The 21183-nt window shown below is 39.4% G+C and overlaps 1 protein-coding gene across 3 annotated transcripts in view; it reads right to left on the bottom strand.

Annotated features, from left to right (window-relative positions):
* The window catches only part of PDIA5 (protein disulfide isomerase family A member 5), a 149849-nt gene that overhangs the window by 26365 nt on the left and 102301 nt on the right, over positions 1 to 21183 (bottom strand). For all 3 annotated transcript variants that reach the window (XM_081007550.1, XM_081007549.1, XM_081007551.1), the window contains exons 12-14: positions 16600 to 16670; positions 15231 to 15394; positions 12211 to 12341 (exon numbers count right to left, since the gene is read on the bottom strand). In XM_081007550.1, the coding sequence (XP_080863676.1) occupies positions 12211 to 12341; positions 15231 to 15394; positions 16600 to 16670 (366 nt within the window). The remainder of the gene's footprint in view (positions 1 to 12210; positions 12342 to 15230; positions 15395 to 16599; positions 16671 to 21183) is intronic.

Here is a 21183-nt window from a genome sequence, read left to right as displayed (position 1 = left end):
GTATAATGCAGCTGTCCAGTTGCTTGTGGGATCAGGCGATCAGAGCCACCCTTTTTTGTTTAATTTAACATTTATATATCTCTTTATTGTAGTAAAACATAAACAGTTTACAAGAAATAATAAAAACAGTTAAAATTAATAACTAAAATTAACAGTACAAGAAATGAAAACATGTAAAAAACTACATTTTTGGACAGAATTATAGATTACGTATGATAGAAAAATCTAAAATATAAACAAGTGAACATCTGGAGTGCCCATTTGGCTTGATATAAGCATTGACATAAAGGAGGCCTGGATATTATGAAGACTTTCATGTAAGTTTCAAGGGCAGGGCCCTGTGTGGTACGCTAGCAATGTTCATGGCTGGTTTGCAGTAAGCACTAGACAACTGGATTTGATATAGCCAAGAGAGGCTCCCCTCATTAAAATGACAGGTTTAAAATTTACATGGAAGATGATTAATTATAGGCTGAAGGACGAATTTAAGAAGTACAAATCTGGAGTAGGGGCTGTTTAAGATCAGGATATAAAAGCACAGATGGTTTGCATATTTTAAGAAGGCCAACCAAAAACGTCAAAAAGGAAGAGTACAGTACAAGGGTTTAAAAGGAGGCAAAAGGAAGTGCCTTTTGAAACCAAGAATACTCTCTGAACAGGAAGCAGATGGGAGTAAAAGAAACCTATGTTGTGCAAATTGCTAAGGAAAAAAAATAGATGGGGAAGAATAAATAAGGAGGACCATACTTCAAAAGATTAGTCTGCATACCAACAGGTTGCATACCCTACTTGCAGTGAGATGGCATTCTACAGCTGAGATCCTTTTTTCCTGCTATAGTACAGCCTACAGCACATGGCAGTTCTGTGGCTGCAGACAAATTGAACTACATTAAATGCCCAAATGTATTTTTTCAAATAGCAAGTCTACCCAAACAATGTTGTGAAGTCATCTCATTGAACAATGCAGATGAGGATTGCTTCTGCAAATGGACAGGGCCATGCTTTTGTTATCGTTCCCAAGTAGCAAAAGAATCACTGTTTGGTATGTCAGGAGAGCTATAGCCAGCTGCTTCCCTAAACTCACCCCTCACACAACTGTAATTTATCTTGCCACAGTGTATCCCCCCCCCCCCCAGGTTTATTGCTGCATTCTAGAACACTGATGCACAAATATTACTCTGAAGCTTAGGACATTTTGCATTTACTCTCTTGAAACAGTAATGTCAGCAGCAAAACACTTAATTTCCATACTGTCTGCACTACCACTGTAGGAGCGAAGTGCGGCTGTCCCTAACCTATAAAAGGATTTCTCACAAAGCTGCTTCCAGTCAGGTACAAACTCTACAAGAATGGAGGCAGACCCAGCAGCAATCCAGAGGTAAACTTCCTTTGTGAACACACTCACAGCTCCATGTAGCTTTTAAAATTAACTTTTTAGCACCACTTTGCATAGGAGTCACTTACATGAACCATCCAACATGAATTCCAAAGGTAGATTGAGACGCATTGATTCTAAGAACATAACAAGAACGCTGCTGGATCGGATCAAAGGCTCAGCTACTCCATCATTTTGTTCTCTCAGTTCCTAACCAGATGCCTTGGGAAGTCATGGCCAACTGCAGGGCATTATCATCAGTCATCTGTATATGCCTTCCTAGTGACTTACATAAATGAGGTTGTACTTGATGTTATATTAAAATGTTACAGAAATTTTCTTCTGAAAAAAAGCAGAAGGGTTTTTTCCTGGAAAAAGCCAAGCATGAGCATCAAAGAAAAGTCTGACTAATTCAGAGACAGTAAATCATTAAGCATCTACCTGCTAGTCAAAGTGTTTACAAGAACTAATAGGTGCTTGCGCCAAAGAGCATTCATTTCACTGATTTTGTAAAATATATGTGGCAGACATGTACTTTGCTGGTAGACATTAAAAAATATTGTGTATATTAGACATGTCTACCAGTAATATACATGTCTGCCACAAGAGGACAAGAATATCACAGCAAACAATAAATATATATTTGAAGGTTGAGAATCTACAACCTAGGAGATGCACTATTAAGGCTCTCTATATTCTATATTAATCAACTTTACCGCAAACATTTAAATAGGAAAAAATCATTATTTTCATCAAATAATATATAAATAAATAAATAAATAAATAAATAAATAAATAAATAAGAGCTTGCCAATTTTATGATTCTGGTTCCATAAAGCTGGTAGAGTTTTGGTGTTTTTTAAAAAAAGGAAGTTCCCCATTTTAAATATATTTATTTTGCAATAATTGGACTTTGCAGTATTGGTGCATTTTCCAAAATCCCATTTGACTATTCTCCTGAGTCAAGCATGATTAGGGGGGAAAAACACTTCCCTTTACTCTATGGAGCAGGGAACTAAAAATTGTGTGGGACAGCATTCTGCCACCCAGCTTTGCTGCCAGTCTCCGTTGCCCCTAGAGGAGGAGAGACACTGGTGACAAAGCTTTGTGGAGCACCTCCCCTCTTGCCAAGTCAGCAAAAGTGGATGTGCTTTGCTGCTGGGCAGGAAGGGTGTTTCAGGAAGGAAGCCCACCCCCACCCCCGGCAGAGCCTTATGCTCCCTCCATCATGGGGGTGGCAGGGGGCATTTTGCTTCTGGTGCTGAAACATTTTGGGCTGCCCCCAGCTCTAAGGTTCTAGGTGGAACTAAATTCTGCTCCACAATGATGACATTAAAAGCAGGTATTGTCGTGGAAGCAATATGCTTTTGTGAGCAAGCCTCAAACCCCATATCATTTAAGGTGAGTCACTAGGGCTCTGTACTCACAACCATGAATCAGAATTTGTATCAATATGCTGAAACCTAACACTTTTAAAATCTAGTGGCCTGATAATTATCTGGCAGCAGGAACATGTTAATGGAGAAGTGAATCATTCAGGGGTAAATGGTGTCCTTCCATTGCTGAATCTAAACTGTCTGCCAAAGAGAGGCATTCATATATTTCAAAGCTTTTTTTTTTTTATAATAATAATATTTATTAAAGTTTAACAATTACAAGAAAGAAATAAAAAGAACAATTAAAGAAATTACGATACTTCAAATATAAAGAAAAAAATAGAGAAAAAAACAAAAACAAGATACAATAAAAAAACAGTACAGCAGCTCAATAAAAAAAGAAAAAGAAAAAGACGTGGGATTCGGCTGGCACCTTTGTGCCCCCCCTACTCGCGGGGAACCCCGGTTTCGGGGATCCGGAGCGACGTGGGGTGAGTGGCGCGGTGCTTCGAATCGACTGCTTCTTTCACGGAGTGAAGCCGCATTGCTGTTGCCGGAGAGCGCTGACTTTTTCCTGTGGACAATTGGATTTTAAATAACTGCCCGTGAGTAGAACGGAAAACTGGATTAAGAAATCTCTTTTAATTTGGCACTGAAGCAGGAAGGTCTAAACAGGAAGTCCGCCTTCCACTTTTGTAGATAGATTAAAGCAAAGACACGGCAAGCTAGAGTTTAGAAAGTTGTCTGTAAAGGATCAATTTTCATCATTTAAAATTACTGACCCCCCTTCGGAAGCAGGAGAAGAGGGGGGATTTTTTCCGGATGGTTTAAACTTGCAGGAGAGAGTGTAAAGAAAAGTAATTTTCCACCGTCTTGAACCTGGGAGCGGGGTGTCAGGACAGACGTCCTCGGGAAGTTCATTGACTATAGACAAACGTTTTTGACAGATAGTTAAAAGAAGAGAAACATATTGATTCCATTGTTCCCCTTCGCATCTAAAAGGAACAAAATATTGACAAAATATCTGAAAAAGGAAACTTTGTTGTTAGATCTGCTTTAAAAAAAAAAAAAAGAGATGGATACAAATAGAAGCTTTTTCCCCTAGAGGGAGCTTGCGAAACTGTTATTAAATCTGAACTGGGGAGCTTTGCAGCTGCAATAGATTAAGATCGTGGGACCAGACTCTGACCTTGTACAAGAATGTACTCGGAGGCTCTGGTGCTTGCCTTCTGCAAGACAAGTGCTTTATTGGAACAGTTACATGAGAAGACGGATTTGATGACTGTTGCGATCAGAAATTTTGGACAGGCAGTGGGTACCTATATAGAACCCACTCAGGAATTAATCCAGGAGTGTGCTCTGACAGATCAGATGAGGGAGGAGGTTGTTGCTGGACCTCGGGAGGCAGAGATGGAGGGAATTGTGGCCCAGCAGGAACATGAGTTGTTGGATTTGACGAATGAACCTGGAAAAATCCAGATTTGGAGAGATAGAGTCTTGTTTGGCTTGGAGATGGGGGGCTGGATAGACCCCCCTATGCAGGGATGTTTTGACCTTTCAAGTCTGGCTTTGGGCCGGGAGGAGTTCGGAGTTGTGGGGGCCCTTAACTTTGGAGGGACCTTGAAACATGCTTTTAAATACCACATGGAGTTCAGTGTTGACTATGGAAAAGGGGCTGATCTGTCGAGAAGGGACAAAAATATTGTCAAGCTGGAGTCTCCACGAGTGAAAGGAGCAGAAGACAAAGTAAAGTACAGGTATAAATATGAAGAAGACCTGCGGAAGGGACATGGAAGAGATTTAAGAGCCTCGGACATAAGGTTACCAGGTTGATGAACTAGATGGATGGGATAGAAAGGACTGACAAAACCCGAGACCAGGAGGAAGAGACGTTGGATGAAGATTGGAAGAAAGTTTTTAAAAAATTATTTAGGAAAGTTTTGTAAAATTAATGAGTATTAGAAAAATGTTGGAACGAAATTATTTGGCTTTAGCAGAAATTTTAAAAAGAATTATGTAAGAATATGTTATGGTTATGAGAAATTGGTATAAATAAGATTTAAGTTTTAAGTTTTAGGGTTTTTTATGGTAAGATAAGGTTAAAATAGATTAAGGTAATTTAATGACAGAATATTATGAAAGATGGAAAGGATTTGCTGAGATAATTAACAACTAGAATACAAAAAAGGGAGGTGTGAGGAGGTCGATGAAATAAGGTAATGACAGTTAAGGATTTGGGAATATTGGATCTGTTTTTAAATTTTTTGTTTATTTTTGCTTTTTGATTTTGATGTATTATGTGTTTTGCTTTTTCTTTTTGACCTTGATTTTTATTGATTTTTATTGTTTAATTGTTACTTGTTTTTTCCTTCTTTTTTCTTTGTTTCTTTGTAATCTTAAAATTCTCAATAAATATCATTTAAAAAAAAAAGAAAAAGCAAAAGCAAAAAACATTTAAAGACAAAAACATTTAAAAAAAAAAAGCTGACGTAGGTGCATACTAAAGGTAATCTCCTTTTAGGTAATTAAATCACATGCAACATTTTAAGGTTATTAAATATTTAAAGCAAAAATCCTGTTGTACAAGAACTAAAAGGTTTTATGAGTGCAAAACCTGACAAATTTATCTTTAGGTTTTAGTGTCACAGTTGCTTTCTAGCCACACTTCTTGCCTTGCTAGTGTGTTCAAGTCTATTAAACTGACTCATAACTTTTGGAGTAGGAGTAATGTTGAAACAAGTATTTTCAAGGGCAGCTCCCCAAGTACTAATTAATATATGTGAGCAAGAAGAACAAGGATTAAATAGTGACTGTACTAGCTGGAAATCATTTCACGGGTCCATCTGTAATGAAAGAAAAAGTGTACCAACTTTTACCAACCTCATGCCCTCCAGATGTGTTTGCTCCATTAAGGACAAACCAATTGTCACTGAAAGCAAATTCTGTCCATCACCAATATCCAAAGAAACAAACTATAGGCAGAGACATCTACAATTGACTCTGTCTTAGATGAAACAGTGAGCAGGCACTCCAACTGCACATGTCCCTCCAGCTCCACCAAACACATAGCTTTTGGTGTGAACCAAGCAGTCCATACAGAGGCCCATACACAGCTACTGATCTGGTTAGACCAGCGGTTTTCAACCAGTGTGCCGTGACACCCTGGGGTGCCTTGAATGATGGTCAGGGGTGCCGCAGGCAACACTGGCCTCTGTCCTTCTTTCCTTCCCTCCCTGTTCTGATGCCCTCTCGCATCTCTGCCTCCCAAAGGTGTGCACAGCTGTTTGTTGCAGCAGTCGTGGCTACAAGCTCCTCCAGTGAATGTTGTTTTCATGGCTGGCCAGGAGCTGCTGGTTGCCAGGAGCTGAGGCAGCCTCGGAATACTTTGGGATAGGAAAAAAAACTATCAATTGGGGAAAGTTGCCCCAAGAGCTTCTGAATGGGACTTGTATTGAGGCACATGACAGCTACTTTGCAATGGTACCAAGGTGTACCTTTATAGCAGCAAGAAAATTACATAAAGAAACAATCAATTTAAAAACCTGAGGCACATTATTCTGCTAACAACACCCCATCACAGTATTCTGAGACTCTCCAGGGGGTCTATGAAAGGTAACAAAAAGCAGAACATTCATATCTTAACATGTCCAATTTTGTAATTTGGAAAAAGAAAGCTTTCTGAAAAGCAGGGAAAGATAATCATTATCTCAGGAACAAACACAGCAGTTGTTTAGCATTAATTGGTTCAATACAAATGCAGCCAACAGAAGGGGAGTAAAGGGGGTAGGTTCTGGTGCCCTCCATCTAGTGCTCATAGATCATGGCTGCAATTATCCTCTTAAAGGGGTTTCATAAGCCAACTATCATTATTTCAAGTTAACTGAAATTTTCTCTTATGATTAATAAAGCGAACTGGATATCAGCTTTGTGCTGCAAATCATCTACAAGAAACATCAATTCCATGCACCCTGTAGAGGTCTGCAAATTGAAGCCATTCAAAAAGTTAATAATATTGGCAATTGCCATCCTTATGCAGCATTTGGATGAAAGGCAAACTTTTGTCTTCTTGTTTCTTTCTTCTTTCTACTAATAGAAAGCACTTTTGTTCTTTGGCTTAAAAAAAATCTAGGGAATATAACTATTATTGTAATTGGAGTAGAGCAGAAATGGGAAACCTGCAATCCCCCCGATGTTTTTGGAGTCCATCTCCCCACAGGCCCTGCTAGCATGTCCAGTGATCAGGGGTGAGCTGCAGTCCAGAAACATATGGTGAACCACAGGCTCCCCACTCCTGGACTACTGCTAATGACTCCTGCTTACAGGATTCCCTGCTTACCCTGTCCTTAAATAAAAGGAAGAATTAAAGAGGTGCAGCTTTTCTTATCCATGTAAGGAGAAGTGGACGCTTTCAGAGTTCTCCCTTCCTCAGAGCTATCAACAGTGCAGAAGCTTTGCTGCTCTCCTTTGCATCTAGTCAATGGCTTGGTTTGTATGTCACAAACCACAACTGAGCTAAATCCATGATTTAAAGGTGAATGAATATGCTGTTGCACAGTGCTACAACTGTGGGTGCTTTGCCCATCCCCTGCTCCTGCTGCACTGGGTGCTAAATTATGGTCTGGCTTAGTGTTTTATTCAAACCAGAGTTATGGTTTGTTCCTCTCCCAACATACCCTGAGGTATAACCAAGGTTTGCAACCATAGCAGCAGGAGGAGCGGGGGAGAAGTGAGGTGCCTGTGATTTCAGCAGTGTGAGCCAGAAGGCTGCGCATTCACCTTTAAACTATGGTTTAATTATGTTTAAAGTAGCATGTGGAAAGGCTATATATCCATAATAAAGACTGGTACATAATTATGTATGGTATCTGACAGTTATTTAAAAACACCATTTTTGTCTCATTAGATAGTCAAGTAACTAACTGAAATCCTTTTCATGCAGGTAACAACAAAATTTAAAAGTAAAACGAAACCTGTATTACTCCTAAGATTATTATTATTATTATTAATAATTTATTTATTCCCCGCCTCAAGGCAGCTTACAGATAAAAACAAGAACTGCTAAAAACATGGGAAAATCAATAATCAAAATACTATTAAACATAGAATTAAAACGATATACATATATAAAATCTGTTTAAAACATACCAATAATTACAATAAAAGGCCTATTGGAATAAGGAAGTATTCACAGTCAGCAGGACAGCAAGGAGGGAGTCAGTCTAACTTCTCTAAGAAGGGAGTTGCAGTGATTCATGCTTACTAATAAGAGTTGGGCCCCTGTCGTAGACAGTTTCTCTTTCTAAATAATAATAATAATAATAATAATAATAATAATAATAATAATGTAGCAGGAAACCCCCCCAATCATTCAGTTTGTACAAACTTCACACACACTCACACTCACACACTACATACGCTACGCTTTCTCTATAAATTCATAGAAAATCAACCATACATCGGATTTGCACTGTTCCACTTTTATTTTACTCCATGAAGGAAGGACTACAAAATGGGGAAGGTTTGATACAGGGCAGCCATAATCCCTTCAGCATACCAGCACATCCACAGGAGCCCTGCCCAGTTGCTATGCCAACCCTGATGGTCCTAGACAGAAGACCATCAAGATCACAAAGAACTTGCATATGGGAGTGGATTCAGCACAGACTGGAACAAAGGACAATAATCAGCTCTTCCCTCTGGGGGCAGGAAACTGCAAACTCCCCTCTGTCACCTGGAAAGTACTCATGGGGAGGGGGAAAGGGGGAACCAGCCAGGTGACAGGACACTCAGGTTACCACCACAACTCCTCCCTCAACCCCTCCTTTCTGTGATGTATGCATGATGTTTCTGGGGGTGGGCTTGATCTACAGGATGGGAATTTCAAAAGTCTTTATAAGACCTTGCACACTATTTTTCTGTGTCCTTCCTCTCTCCTGCAAGTGAGGGGAGCACCCTGTTGCAACAGTTCAATAAAGGCCAAGCCTACAGGCTGCTGTTTTGCTCCAAGTTATCCTGGTTGGTGTCTTTGTTTTTGCCCAAGGGAGCCCTCGGATTTTTCCATTAATAATAATAATAATAATAATAATAATAATAATAAATACTAGAGTGCTGCTTCTTTCTGGTCTTGTTTTCATGCTTCCCATCAGCATCTGATTGGCCACTGTGATAACAAGGTGCTAGGCTAGGTGGGATTTTAGTCTGATCTAGCAAAGCTGCTCTTACATGGTCTTCTGGAAATGAATGCATGCCTCCCTCCCCTCTTATCTTATGGCTTTCACTTCCAATATTCTACTAACTAGAATTACTTGTTTCATCAGAACTTGGGGGAACGCTGGTCGGTTTAAACCATGGTTTGTTAATAAATTAGGATCATAAACCACTGTTTCATCCTATGAGTTCAAATGTAATGAGGAATTCTGGCCATTTTAAAACTGGAAGTGAAAGCCTTCAATCACTTCTTCACAGCCATGTCAGAGGGGAGAGCATATATTTTTGGTGATCATGAGCCCAAGATTCACTGCTGCCCATGTGTTGTGTTGTTCTGGTGTGCTATCATTCATTACATTCTTGATGCAGGCAAGTGCTACTGTTCAAATATGAGATAGAAGAAGAAGAAGAAGAGTTTGGATTTGATATCCCGCCTTTCACTCCCTTTAAGGAGTCTCAAAGCGGCTAACATTCTCCTTTCCCTTCCTCCCCCACAACAAACACTCTGTGAGGTGAGTGGGGCTGAGAGACTTCAAAGAAGTATGACTGGCCCAAGGTCACCCAGCAGCTGCATGTGGAGGAGCGGAGACGCGAACCCGGTTCCCCAGATTACGAGACTACCGCTCTTAACCACTACACCACACTGGAAGTTGGATAGCTCCCCTTTTCGCATACAATGCTAAACCATGGTTTAAATTTGCTTGCATGGGCAGCAGTGAATCTCGGGCTCATGCTCACCAAAAATATATATAATTTGGCATTGAATATTTGGCTTTTTTCATTGTATCATAATTTGGAATGTTTTAATGTGGTTTTAATTGGATTGTTAAAATGGAAAATTTAATAAATATTATTTTTTTCTAAAAACAACAACACAACACATGCTTTGTGATGCTGCATTGGATTAGATGCTGATGATGGTATATGTATCCTGGGCTCTTTTGTGCAGGTGCAACAAGTCTTCCAATTTACATGGATTAAGCACCAACTGGCCAATGCCAGTTGAAGCAAACAAGGGGTAGTGAAGTGCAAGTTCTCTTGCACTGAGAAATGGACTGCACTCTGATGAATGCAGATAAATTGCCCTGTGGTTTTAGGCACGAGGGCAGCTAGAAGTTAAAACTTCAAGTACTATGAAAAAGCCAAATGCAGAAATGGCATTGCAAAGGGAAACAGAGAAGAAATTTGACAGTGTGCCAGTTATATTACCCGACTATTATTTATCATTATCATCATGAGACACACATAGTAAGAGCCCTACTCTATCCTACTTTGTAATCCATTTCACCTTTTTCACCCTTTCTGCTATGGGTAATCTATTCCTCTACTTAGCGTCCTATTTCAGAAGGTTTTCTATTTCATTTCCCCATGTCTGAAATGGGGAATAATAGACAATCGTAGGAGTTCCTAAAGTGACTGAATGGGAAGGTGCAGTTTTATTAAGTAGCCATTGGGATCTTCCATGAGATATCAAATAAAGATGCTATACATTTCAGCAACTATTTGTGGGGATTTGCCAGCTGCAATTATACCTGCACCAACTATTCGCCTAATTAAACCGAAGGCTTCAGAAAGCATCAAAGAGTTCAAGCAGATCGAAAAACAAACCCTAATCACGCAAGGCATTTGCAACTCTTTATTGAACACAGTATGGTGGCCTTGGCTGAGGAGCTTCACTGACCTGGGATATGGCTCTGAATAGGAAAAGAAAATTATTTGCTGGGCCATCTTAGTCGTTCTCCTTCTGCACTAAAATAAGCAAGTTAGTGGTAATTGGTAGGCATAAAAACCCCGAGAGGCTCCGTGATTGAGAAAGAGATAAACAACGATAATCTATCAAATTTAACAGAAGACACATTACCAGTGGAGAAAAGGAACCGTCTCACTACATGTTGATTTGTATTTGTTCGGTTTCCCTAATAAGTATCTCACTGCAAGCAGAGATTTGAAATATTCAGTAGTTACACCATACAGTGCTTGATTAAGAAGAGGCTGTGTGTATATGAGTGCATTATATATCAAAGGTACCACATGCACTCGTACATTTTTCTGAAATAAAACTTAAGAGTCTCAGAGCCTCATGAGCACAGGAAATATTACAGCAGATGTAAATACATTAGTTATAGGATTCATCATAGCATCAAATTAAAGGTATTTCCATTACTAAATTAAGATCTGTAGTGGAGTTTTTATCTCAAAGGTTTTAAGAAACACATCCAACCAACTGCAGCCCACTTTACAGTTCTGAATTATGACAACTCATCTCAAAATTCATTGTCATGTTCATGCCAGACAGTTAAACCATATGTCTTCCTTCAAATAATTCTGGGAACTGTAGTTTACCCCTCACTGAGTATAATTCCCAGAACCGTTAAGCAACAGTTCCTATGATTCTTTGGGAGAAGCTATGTGCTTTAGACACGTGGTGTAGCTGTGACACTGAAGACCATGAAACACTTTCCTCAAAATGGTCCTGCTAGAACTAAGGAAGGACAGACGAGTGTTATGAGTAAATGTACTGGAGAAATAATTTTCAGGGGGAAAGTTGCATACATGACCATCAGCGTTTTTGTGCAATTCAGTGCACTACAGAACTAGCATACATGGAGCACAGCCAAAACCTTCTGAAGTTATTAAAACTACAAAGCTTCAGCAAGCATTTGGGCTTAACCAGATTGTGGATTATGCTCTTCATTGTTTCTAAAAGGCAGCGTTAGAATTTCAACTGCTTGGTAGCATTGCCATAACATTCATTTAGGAATTTTGAAGTTCAGCATATTTCTACATAAAAGCTAAAGTAATTATACTAAATCTTCAGAACACCAATATGTTCTTCTCAGCTACAGAGTGGCTCATGTTGCTGCAGAACAGGCTTCTTACCTGCAGTTTCTTATTTTTCTTTCAAACAAACAAAGGCTACACTCCGAAGAGAGCAACCCTGAGGCCACAGGTTGTATCGAGGAGCCCTCTCTAATGTCAGGGAGACAGTTCTGATGTTGGACCTACCTTTCCAATACAGTTGGCTCCCCCACAGTGCTGGCCCAATCAATATCATGAGGGCCAAATTAGCAGAGAATTGAGACGCATTTCTGAGCATATCTAAAACTCATCCTTTAAATGAGCAATGGACTAATACTTCTCAGAATGCACTCATGTCTAGTTTGGTGTAAAAGCACTGAAAAGTTATTATTCTTTCTGCTGTACTCTATGTACTTGCATGATTAGAGGCAATTCAGATAAGCATCTACTCACATGGAGCATAGAACATCACAAGAGCGTGTTTCTTTTTCTTCAGAGATTCCCTGAAGTCTTCTCCTGCTAGATGGATTACACTTGTTTGCCTTTCTTCCCAAGTTGGTTCAGGTGGAGGCGGCGCCTGTGGACTGAAGATTGAATAAAATAATGTTTTAGCTTTTTTTTTTTTTTTTACTGGTAAGAATAGACGCAAAATGCCAAAGCCTTCTTTGGAAGAACTTTGTCAAACTAAACGTTTTATTAAAAAAGTTACCTGTCTCATTTACTTAGAACTGATTCAGACATCATGATATACCATGGTTTATCAGGGTTGAAATGATTGACAGGAAGCCTTGGAATTTGCACTCTCCTTTCCTTTTCCCATGTGGGTGCAAAGGAGAAGATCAGAAGCTTTGCCCTGCATTTTCAATCTTCATCAGCTTGTCGTTTTATCCAAACCCAATAAAAAAATAACTTCAAACTACCTATTATGATTCAATAAAGCTTAGTTAAGATTAACCACAGCTTGGTGAGTTCAGACATCGTGCTACCATTAGAACCTGATATCCGGAGTTAAACATGTTTCCTACTACACCAAAAGCAACTTAGTTTCTTGCAGCCACTGAATTGTAGCTCTGTGACAGATAAGACATCCTGTGGGAACCATGTCTAGTTGGAGAGTCTCTCACTATTCACCGTATTAGTATTTAAGGTATGTATAGCTGAAACGCTTTCATAAAGCCATAGTGAAGCTAAATTAATTAAACTTACTATAATGATCTTTCAAGAACCACAGATAATAAAAGTGCAAAATACTGTTAATTAAAACTCAGATGCTCAAAAAGTAGAGGGTATATGCCTCAAGGCACATGTTTCCCAATTATATAGTTTAAATTCCAGCACTGCCAAGTAGTTTTCAAAACACTAAAAGGAGTCTTTTTATGCACTCTTAATGCCAACCTGGCAAATTTAAACTTTTTTTCTACAAACCATTAAGAATTCACACACCCTCTCCCCAAAGGACACTTTTGTATTTTCCCCTGTTTTCAACTCATGAATTTACCATTTGATTCAAAATGATGCAATTTGCCCTTGGCTAATTGGCAGCTTTCATAATGAATAAGATCTGTAACCATCAACAAGAATGCCACCACCAGTAAGTCCTGCCTCTTGGAATTACACAGTTTTCAATATGCATTAAGCTTAGGCTCAACACATTTTTCTACATCCATCAAAGTGGTGGGCCTGTTAGGGTTTGGGGCAAAATATGTTATTTCCCCCAAAAGCAAATATTTATCTAGGTACAAAACAAAACAAAAAGCACATGTAATAATGTTTACCTGCTGCTGTCAAACTTTACAAATTCACTTAACAGTCCCTTGTAAAAAAAAAAAAGGAAGACAATTTTTTTCTCTTGGGTAGCTGCACAGTGAAACGCAAGGTACTGGGTTGCTTCAAATATAATGTTTCCAGTCTTCCAAACCAGTGGTGTGGGAGCAGCCCTGTAGCCAGTGTAGGACTCTGCCCCCAAGTTTTTTTTAATTGTCTAATTTTTGACATGCCAGACAATGTCAACCTCCATACAAAGGATGACAACTTTTTTTGTTTTAAGCATATGAGTGGTTTAATAATAGGGGCTTCTGAAAAATTGATACAGGGCAAGCCTCATTTGAAAAAGTAAAACTCACTCAAGAGTTTTACTTAAGTAATAATAGGGTTATTGTGATCATGAAAAATCTACCCTCAGGGAAGGTATTGAGTGGACAGACTTTAGCCTGTAGTAAGCAATAAGAGTTTGTTTATTCTGCAGTTTTTGTGATGAGTAGAGCAGGACTGGGTACTTATTGCTAAATGTAAGGACTATTTTTGTGACAGTACTCAGCAGTAGCAGCACCTCTCTCTCTCTCTCTCTTTGTCCCCATGGCAGCTAAATGGTGCCTCATCAAGCATGGAAGGTAGGCTACAGGGCTGTTTGGGAATCTGTTTTGGCTTTGTGGTCCAGATCCCTGTCAATTCCTAGCCTTGCAGGTCAAACTGATAGATAGGTGAGGCTGCCGAGCTGTCAACTGTCTGACGTCACAATGACATCAAGGGATTGGACACTTTGAAGTTGGGACTTCAAAGCAGAAGCCCACCCTGCATGGTTTAAAATGCCCAGGACTTTGGCTTTACCACCCATCGGCTGGCAAGCGACAGTGACAAAGCCTGTTTCCCTTGCCAGTGCACAATCAGGAACAGCTTTAAAGACTCTTGACTGTGCATTGACAGCTCTGTTTCTATGCTCCCCCCCCCCCCGCATCTTTCACCACATGTGACATGAGGTGTGAGTCAGGTGGTTTGGGGGCAAATGACCTTGTGGGCTAAATCTGAACCCCTGGTGGGCCAAGTTTGGCACAGGGTCTGGAAATTCCCCACCCCTGTTCCAAACCATAGTCTGGAGGATTAGGAATGTGATGTGGGGTTCCTGTTCCTCACAGCTGCTAAGTTTCAGTTTTGGAGGCAATCTATGTTTCGTGCAAACTGCAGGAAACTATTATTTGTAAAACACTATGTTTAAACAAAAACACAACCAGGGTTTTTTGAAACAACCCCAGATCTGAGGGAAGTCGGCCATATCTTCCAAGGCAAAGTAGCAAGGAGGGTGTCTCTGCTCTGTCCCATCATATCCTTGATATGCTTATAAAATATATTGAAAGATTTGCAAAAAAGTACAGAATAGCTAATACATTTCCACTGTGGCAGCAACCTTCCTTCTCCCTCCCATACACCATTCACTTTTGTGTTTGCTGTTCTCAAGCTACCTGAAAGCACAAGCCCATTTAGTTTTGAAAATACTGACAAAACTACCTCCTGGCTAAACATACCCCATGTTTGTTTAGCTTTCTGTGGGACACCACAGTTTGAATTGGGGTGTTTTAAATAAAGGACTTAAATGGAAAGAGATGGAGCTGCTAAAAACTTCTTTTTAAACATCTTTAAAAAGTAACCATCTGTGGCTAGTTGTTAATCTTGATAAATCTTTGGTGCCTACCACTTACTTTTGGAGCCATTCAACAATTTTACTCTTTGTTCGGAGGTGTGGCAAAGTATATTTCTCTTCTCCATCCTGGAAGTACTTGAGTGTTGGAAATCCTGATATATGAAACCTTTCTGCTACAGCTTTGTTGACAGTAGCATCTACTGCTGCCAGGACACCTGGTCTCTGCAATATAAAAAGTAATACCTGTAACTACAAATCACTGGTTGTGAAGCTTAGGAAGAATTCATAGGCCAGTCATTCAGAGCCCAGAATGGGTTTTACAAAGGAAGTGCAAAGCATACATAGAAAGGTGTACTTGAACCTTTCTATCACCACAAACAGCAGAACGGTTTAATCAGTTTTGTTAAGACAAATAATGTTTTTCCATTTTAAGGGTAAATCTTTATAGGAAAATTTCCATCCAATCTACTAAAGCATTATTGCTATATGTTGCAGAAAGGGAGAATAAAAGCTGTGAAACTATTAACTGGCCAACATACATTTATTTCAAAAAATTTATACACCGCTTGATTGTTTAAAAAAGAATCATAAAAGGATAAAACAAAAAAAAAAAAAATCAACACTTGCTGCACATGTGTAATGATGGGATGACCTAGCATGGCCCCGAGCCTTGAATGAAGAGCATTTACCCAGCAAGACTTTCCATTTGTAGCGCAAGACTCCATGATGGTTTTTCCTGGGTTTGCAAAATTCTACCCACCTTTATGTCTAAAGTCCTTCAGCCATTAAACAGCAGGTAAGAACCCCTCCCCCTCCCCCAAATATAAAGATACTCCCAGAACATAGTTAACAAGTGCTCAAATTATGCAGTGAGGTCAGCTCTTGTTGCATGACCTATTAGTGCATGGTTTTAATTATACTAATTATAGCAGTCGTGCCTAACTCTTCTCTGCAATACTGGAATGCACAATAGGTAGGCAGAAAATCAAGTCAAAGTCAGTAACACCTGCTTAAATAGAAGGGGAGAACACCCTTATTAGTTTACAAGTGCACAGCGTTAAATGTAAGCCAATGCTTTCATAGGTTTGTGTTATACATGAAATCTGTAATTAATAGTGGGGACAAAACATTTCTGTGCAGCATTTGGGCTCAATCATGTTATGTACAATGCAAGGCTCTACGGCTGAATATATAAACACCCTGTGAATGTTTTGTTTGTGTTTAAAGACAGAATGTTCTTGCTAACAATTCTGGCAGAGCTCATGCATTACCGATGAGCTTCTACTTTGGAACCATCGCTTTTGCAGCCCCTTGGGAAGATGAGAACAGCTGAAATTCTTGCAGTAAGAAAGGAGAACAATTTTTATGATTTCATTTATTTATTAAGGATAATTTGGAAACAGAGTAAGAAGAGGGAATTAGCTTACATCACTGTCTGCGTGGAGCATCTCAGCGGCGTTCTCATATTCCGGCTTCATTTTCTTACAGTGCCCACACCCTGCCATAAAAAAAAGTTTAACAGAACATTTTTCTTTACAAAGGAAATCGATCCACTACATGTTTCAGAAAAAAATCAGAGAGCTGCCTACAACTAAGTTATCAAAAATCCATTTGCTCATGTAAAACATGTTGATAGTTTATGCATTAATCTCATTTGTCTTCTGCTTTGCAGATTTTAGATTAGCATTTCAATGCTGCATTAAACTTCTGTTTAGTAGTAAGGGTTACAATACATATGCTTAAAAAAACAACAAGCAGTTATTACAAGAAATTGCAAGTTATATTGCAAATTTAGGCAGAGATTATTAAAATGCAGTACTCATTTTGCTTACATTATTGACAGGTAATTCATAGAGCATTTTTCCTCAGCATACAATGCACTTTTTACCAACATTACCTCAGCAATCTCTCCAACACCCCAATAAGGCAGGCCAATTATCATCTAGTTATTACAAGTAGAAATAAGGCTGAAACGTAAGTGTGCTGGAGGGCACTCAATGAGTTCATGACTGCCGTGAAATTTGAAACAGGGATTTGCTGGTCCACAGCTCATTCTATTAAACACTACACCATTCCGGATTTAAGATTTAGAAACCAGTAACTGATACTAGAGTAGGCACTGTGATTAAGATACATCTCTACATCACTAAAGCTTATTGCTTTGAGATGCACTTGGGTGCACACTAGACGGCCAACTTTTAATCCTGGGAACTGTACATTAGTAGTGCCGTCCACTGGAGTGTGACAAGTCGTTGGCTATGGCTACCCTGTTACAGGTATAATTGGCCTCTTGCTTGCAGTCTGCTGGCTCAGAATGGATCCTTCATCTTGTCAGTCGAATTACCTTACACAAAAACTGGCTTTGCCTACGGGGAAAATGATAGCACACGTTCTACTGCCTCCTAATAAATTATAAATTTCATTCTTATACACATACCTCACCTGACACACATATTGCAAGGGCCTTCAGTGATAAAAATAAAAATAAGTTCTGTGTTGGATGGGAGAGCAAAGAGAGCAACATTATCATCCCAAGTGCTTCTTGGACCACATCAGTGATACATCAATAGCACTTCCAATGTCTGCTTCCTTGGTCTGCCCCCCCCCTCTTTTAATTGCAGTGGAGGGCACCCAATGTTGTGCTTCTGGGATCTGTTCATGCTTGTATTCCGCTTCACTTCGCTGTAACACACAGTTTCATTTCGCCCATTATATACGTATCTGAAATTGGGTTTGGTCTGGCTCTTTAAAATATTGAGTAGCTGTAAAATGGAAAAAGTGCTATTCCCTCATACATATAAAGGCTACTAACCCCATCAGGGAGCAAATGGATCATAAAAAAGGCTCATTTACACCCATGTAATTACACCCATGTAAGCTTTTCCCACCACAATCCATGTTTTAACAGATGTGCTGGTCTCTGCACTGATCTATTGACGATGATGATGCCCACAGGCCTAGTTAATGCACAGGAATGTTTGGGTGGGACTAACACTGATGATACAGAAGTTTATTAGATAAAGCAGTAGGAATCAGTTAGTTTCTTCCACCCCACCCCCATCCACCACCAACACAGGACCTGCCCTCAATTATAGACCCTGAGGAGGGTTAACAAGCTGAATAAAACATATCAGCGTACATTTAGGAATTTTAATCTTAAAAGGTTTTCAATTTGTACCATATTTCTCCGCCTGTTTGACCACCAGTTCCAAGAAAATGGGAACTAAAGTAAGCTGTTATAACTTACAATTCACTGGTTGCTAGCTCACCGAGCAAAATTTTATTTTACGAAAGCTGTTTCTTTGAGCCAGCCAATGACTTATGTATTATATATGTGTGGCAAGTGAGCATTTATGGCTATGTATGGCAAGACTGAACACCCAAGACTGGTTCAGTAATAAGTATAGTAAATGGATTTCACAGTTCATGGTTAAAATAAGAATTCAGTACTCTCTTTGGGAAGGGACTGGCAAGTTATTGGTGGTTTAGAAAGGGCTGTAGCTCAATGGGTTGAACATCTGAAGGTCTTGTGTTCAATATCCAGCATCTACAGGTAGGTTTGTGAAAGTCTCCCGTCTAAAACCCTAGAGAGACACTGCCAGGGAGTACAGAGAAAACTGAGATTGGCCGACTCTCTATGGGGCAGCCTCTATGCAACATTACATATAAGCATTCTTGCCACAAAGAAAAGCACGTGGCGGAAAAAACTACATAAATCCAAGTGCCTAACACACTGAAAAGAGAAAACCATGGACTCTGAAATGTGTTCCACAATTAGTAGAAGGGATGGAGATGATTTATTTGTCAGAAACTAATATTTCTGCCTCATTGATGGAATCGAAAGTCTACCTTATACAACAAGACCAAGGCCAAGGCTCCCTTTGGCTGACAGCAATAGCAGGGGACTGACCATCTGTTTCCAGGGCTTATATTGTAAGCAAACAGCTTACCAATGTTCCAGAGCCTGAGGGCAGGTAATAAGCTTACAGTACTACAAGCTGGGAAAATACCCCATCAGCATAATTATTTTTATTTTATTTTAAAAAATTCTATCTCTGTCATCATAGGCAATCTCAGCAGAGAAAATACATGCCATTAAAAGCTACAGTTCATCTCCCACCTGGCGCAGTGCAGTCTACTCGGTGAAAGAAACCTGGAGAACAGCTGGTTCTGATCTTACCAATTTTCTCCGTATTCTCAAGTCAGGAAACTGAACAACTAGGACAAAATTTGTCATATATGCTACTGATTCTTTTCTATAAACAGGGGCACCCTACATTGTCTCTTTGACTGTACAAGCTAGCTAACTCTGATCCAACAGACAATTTTGAGTCCCCCAACCTTGTTAATATTTAACCCTATGCCTTTGTTCCATACCTCCATGTCTAGGCTTTCCAGACTTTTGCCTACCCTTCCTCTCATGGGCTGAGATTCAGATCTCTATGTCTGCAAATAATTTGCCTGCTTGAATCCTGGATGTGCTTTTAGAATATGCAAATTAAATGTATTTCTAAATTGTGCAATTTATCCAGAGTATAAAATTAATATTTCATTTCTACATACTTTTTATAAAAAAACAGCAAGAATTTACGCGATCACAACATTCACTACATATTATCACTGTGAGTAGAAGTCAGGAAGCAAAAGTGGGTGAGGATACAAGAATCCTCAGTTCCTTGCACGATTAAATGAACAAGGAGACTGGGCTTCCCCATTATAACAATGAACATAGCTACCATTGTTTCCCATGGTAGGCATAAAATTTACACTGGAAAACAGTTTTCAAGTAATAGCTTAACGTCACATTTCATTGCAATGAAGAAATGCAAACTGGCTTAGCTATGATTCGCGTGCTATACAGCACAGCCCTTAAAATGTAAAAGCAAAGCATAACTTTTTATGTGGAGGAAACTTTTAAAATTCAACAGCTGCAGCTTAGATTATTATTATTTGGGAGCATAATCATCACCATCACTTGAAGGGTTCTGAAACAGAAATCCCTGCCCTACAGAACAGGTGCTATAGGAAGGCCCTGACAATTCTGAAGTCAGAGGTTAGGTAGGAGTGAAATATGTTTGGTTGCCAGATGGCTGGTATTCTGTCATGCACCTAACTTTTGCTTCAAAGCTCAGCTAGGCATATTGTCAGCAAACATTTTTACAGAACTGATATCCCTTTAATGATTTTTGGGAAAGCCTAGTCAACAGAATATGTCATACCCTGTTAAAAAAAATCAAACGTAACTACTGAACTCTTCTGTACTAAAATAGAAAGATTCACAGGGCTGGACTTGAGATCTGTGTTTGGGAACTCCACTGACATCAGGCACTTTATTATTCAATTTACACCCTATGGAAAACACACACTATTCTGGCTGGAAATTATTACATTATGAAATTTAAGTGTTTTTCTTGCATCAGGGATGGTAATAGGGATAATTGGTCCCAGTTGGGTGGGGAGACAGACTAGATAATCTTGCAATGTCTCATTTCTTCCTATAATTTTCTTATTTTATCATGACGGGTGTTTATCCTCATGGGTGGAACAGGCAGATACACAGAGCCATGGTGAATGGAACTGATATTTTCTCATTAACAGGGAGCCCTAAGGCAAATCCACTCCCCTCATCATCCACTATTCTATGCATGCCTGCTAAAACCTTTCAATTCCCTTGCTACTGCATGCAAACTTAACTCCAGAAAGAATAAAATATCTGTTCAATGTTCTGCTTTGATTGTTCTTGAAAATGCTAAACACTGAATCCTCCCAAACTATGAGAGAGTCACACACAAAAAACACCTAATCCCAAAGTGGTGTACATCCTACCCAACTACTGCTTTATCCATCTCTATACAGATATAGATTCCTTGCTATAAAGCTCCTCTTGCTTTTTTTTTAACAGAACTCTCCAAGCTGCCCTTAACCCAGATGCTGTATAATATGTTGCATAAGGCTTGCTAGGATTGTCCAAGTTTTTATAGCAAAACACCTTTGATGTGCATTATTGAAAG

This window comes from Podarcis pityusensis, assembly GCF_964106645.2.
Source record: "Podarcis pityusensis genome assembly, chromosome: 1".
Classification (NCBI taxonomy): Eukaryota; Metazoa; Chordata; class Lepidosauria; order Squamata; family Lacertidae; genus Podarcis; species Podarcis pityusensis.
This window is presented reverse-complemented; position numbering and strand designations above follow the sequence as displayed.